At 45.9% G+C, this 2,662-nt stretch overlaps 1 protein-coding gene across 1 annotated transcript; it reads left to right on the forward strand.

The window, feature by feature from the left end:
- Window positions 1-233: 233 nt before the first annotated feature.
- LOC106002593 (post-GPI attachment to proteins factor 3-like) lies at window positions 234-2,379 on the forward strand (the record flags this gene model as incomplete). Its single annotated transcript, XM_013037445.1, has 2 exons — window positions 234-429; window positions 2,282-2,379. Coding segments are annotated over exons 1-2 (279 nt in total), but the record flags the coding sequence as incomplete, so codon positions are not given.
- Between the last annotated feature and the right edge of the window lie 283 nt (window positions 2,380-2,662).

Raw genomic sequence — 2,662 nt, forward strand, 5'->3', positions numbered from 1 at the left:
CACACACACACACACACACACACACACACACACACACACACACACACACACACACACACACACACACACGACAGCCGGCAGCGACGCAAGGGGTGGGGCAGACGCCCGCCCATCCGGGAACTTTTCTTTAAAATGAATGGACGTCAGGGGACGGTACAAAAGAGAGCACAGGTACTTCCGGTTAGTCCGGAAGTGCAGGCTTCGCATGCTCCTAAGCCCCTCCTTCAGTGGCTAGGCGGAGTGACAGGATGGCTGGACGGGCAGCACGCCTGATGCTCCTGGCCGGGGCAGCGGCGCTCGTGAGCGGCTCCCAAGGCGACCGCGAACCGGTATACCGCGACTGCGTGCTCAGATGCGAGGAGCGGAACTGCTCAGGGGGAGCACTGAGCCACTTCCGTTCCCGACAGCCAATCTACATGAGCCTAGCAGGTAAGCCCCGCCCATTGGTTTTGGTCACGCCCTTCGCGACCCCAAGGTTCTGCGAGCTCTCAATCTTGGTTTCCCCAATGGAACTCTTGAGATTATGTGGAATATCCGGAGTGGTAGACATTCTCGTCAGCTTGTCTTATGACCCTAGGAGCTTTAAAAAATTAATTCAAATCGCTATTTATTAAATGCTAATTGCAGTACAAGGCCCTGGAGTGACCCAGAAATCAGACCAAGGTCCTGCCTTTCCTGGAAAGGGGTCCAGACATGGAGCTTTTAGCCTTCTCTAGTAGGGAATGATCTGAGTCCTAAAAGATCCTTAGATTCAGCACTGACTCAGAAAGGAAGAGATTCCGGCTTTCAGAAGGAGGGAGCTGGAGGGGGGGGGAGCCTTACATAATATTTTTTAAAACAAATTTTAATTGCTTTTTTTTTGAAAACTGCACTGAATACTAAATGTACACCTTTACAATAAACAAATACAAAAACGATAACTCACACTAAAACAAAACATATCTCTGATAGCCATTACTTTTTCTATTTGGGACAGTTTTAAAGTTTTTCTTTTGTCACAAAAACAGGAATGTACCTACACAAAATAGGCCATCTTTTTTAAACAAAAAGGCAAATGATTCTCAAAAGACTATGAATTGAACATGTAACTAATTGATACAAGTCTAATAGGTTTGTTAAAATCTGTCACATCTAATAACACATCTGAAGTATTCTTGTATAAAATATCATGTGGGGGAAAAAAGAATTTATCAATGTCTAAAAAAGTGGGTTTGTTCATAGACCATATGACGTTACCATAAAAAGTGTTTCCTCAGGCATAAAGAAATGGAACATCTTACATAATATTTTGTGAAGGAATGGCTTCCAGATGAACACATTAACTTCCCATCCATGACTTTAGTGGCAAGGAACAGGCATATTGAGCTCCTATGGTATGGCAGATATCACAATAGGTCAAATAGCTTTCATCACAGCCTTTGAGGTAGTTTCTCTATTTTGCAAATGGGGAAACAATAAGACCCTGCCCAAGGTCACACTGATTATAAATAGTAAAGCTGAGACACAGCTTGTACTGTACTACCCTTTTCCATTCCATACAGATGCAACAGACAGAGTGGGGGACAGATGTGGGCACACTCAATGGTTTAGTTTACCCAGGCACAGGGACTATGAAAAGGTGGGAAAACAACTTGGGGCCTCAAAAGTTAGGGTGAAGCATTTGGGTTTCATTTTCCCAGGACATAGGGAGGCAGCAAGAACTCCTCCCAGGCAAGTAAGAATAATTCTGTGTTCAGAAAGGGCACCCATACACTCAGCTATCCATAGGTGAGTCCATCATAGGTCAAGCTCCCTATCTTGAAGCCAGGCTTGTGCCTCTAGTCCTAGTTACTCAGGAGGTTGAGATCTGAGGTTCAGAGCCAACCTGGCAGATGAATCTAAGTGAAACAACCAGCAAAAAAAATCCAGTAATGAAAATACGGTGCAAAGGTAGAATGTCAGCCTTGAGTGGAAAGTGAGAGCAAGAGGCCCTGAGTTCAAACTCCAGTACCAACACACACACACACACACCCATACACAGAGACAAATCTCCCATCTTGGGTGAAAGGAGAAATACTTGTATTTGCTCCCATCCCTAAAAGTTGCTTACATATACTCATTTTCCTTCCTCTTGTATGTAAGTCCCACCCTCTCTCTACTCAGGTGGAAAGCTAGAAATTTGAGATTTCTGTTGATTGTCTCCAACATCTAGGCCACTTGGCCTCCATTTGTACGGACTCCACCTGGTTTTCGCTGTGCCTCCTCAGCTGGGGAGTCCACTGGCTCCATTTATCTATTTCAGGCTGGACTTGTCGGGACGACTGTAAGTATGAGTGTATGTGGGTCACCGTTGGCCTTTACCTCCAGGAAGGCTACAGAGTGCCTCAGTTCCATGGCAAGGTGAGTTGGAAGATCAGAGAAGGTATGTTGGTGGTCATGTGATAGGAACAAGATACACTTTGGCCTGGGTACTGGTGGCTCATCCCTGTAATCCTAGCCACTCAGGAGGCTGAGATCTGAGCATCACGGTTCGAAGCCAGCCCAGGCAGGAAAGTTGTGAGACTCTTACTCCAATTAACCACTGAAAACTGGAAGTGGTGCTGTGGCTCAAGTAGCGCACTCACCTTGAACTTGAAGAGCTCAGGGACAGTGCCCAGGCCCACAGTTCAAGCTCTACGACTGA

The sequence above is a fragment of the Dipodomys ordii genome, unplaced genomic scaffold, assembly GCF_000151885.1.
Source record: "Dipodomys ordii isolate 6190 unplaced genomic scaffold, Dord_2.0 Scaffold14595, whole genome shotgun sequence".
Taxonomy (NCBI): Eukaryota; Metazoa; Chordata; class Mammalia; order Rodentia; family Heteromyidae; genus Dipodomys; species Dipodomys ordii.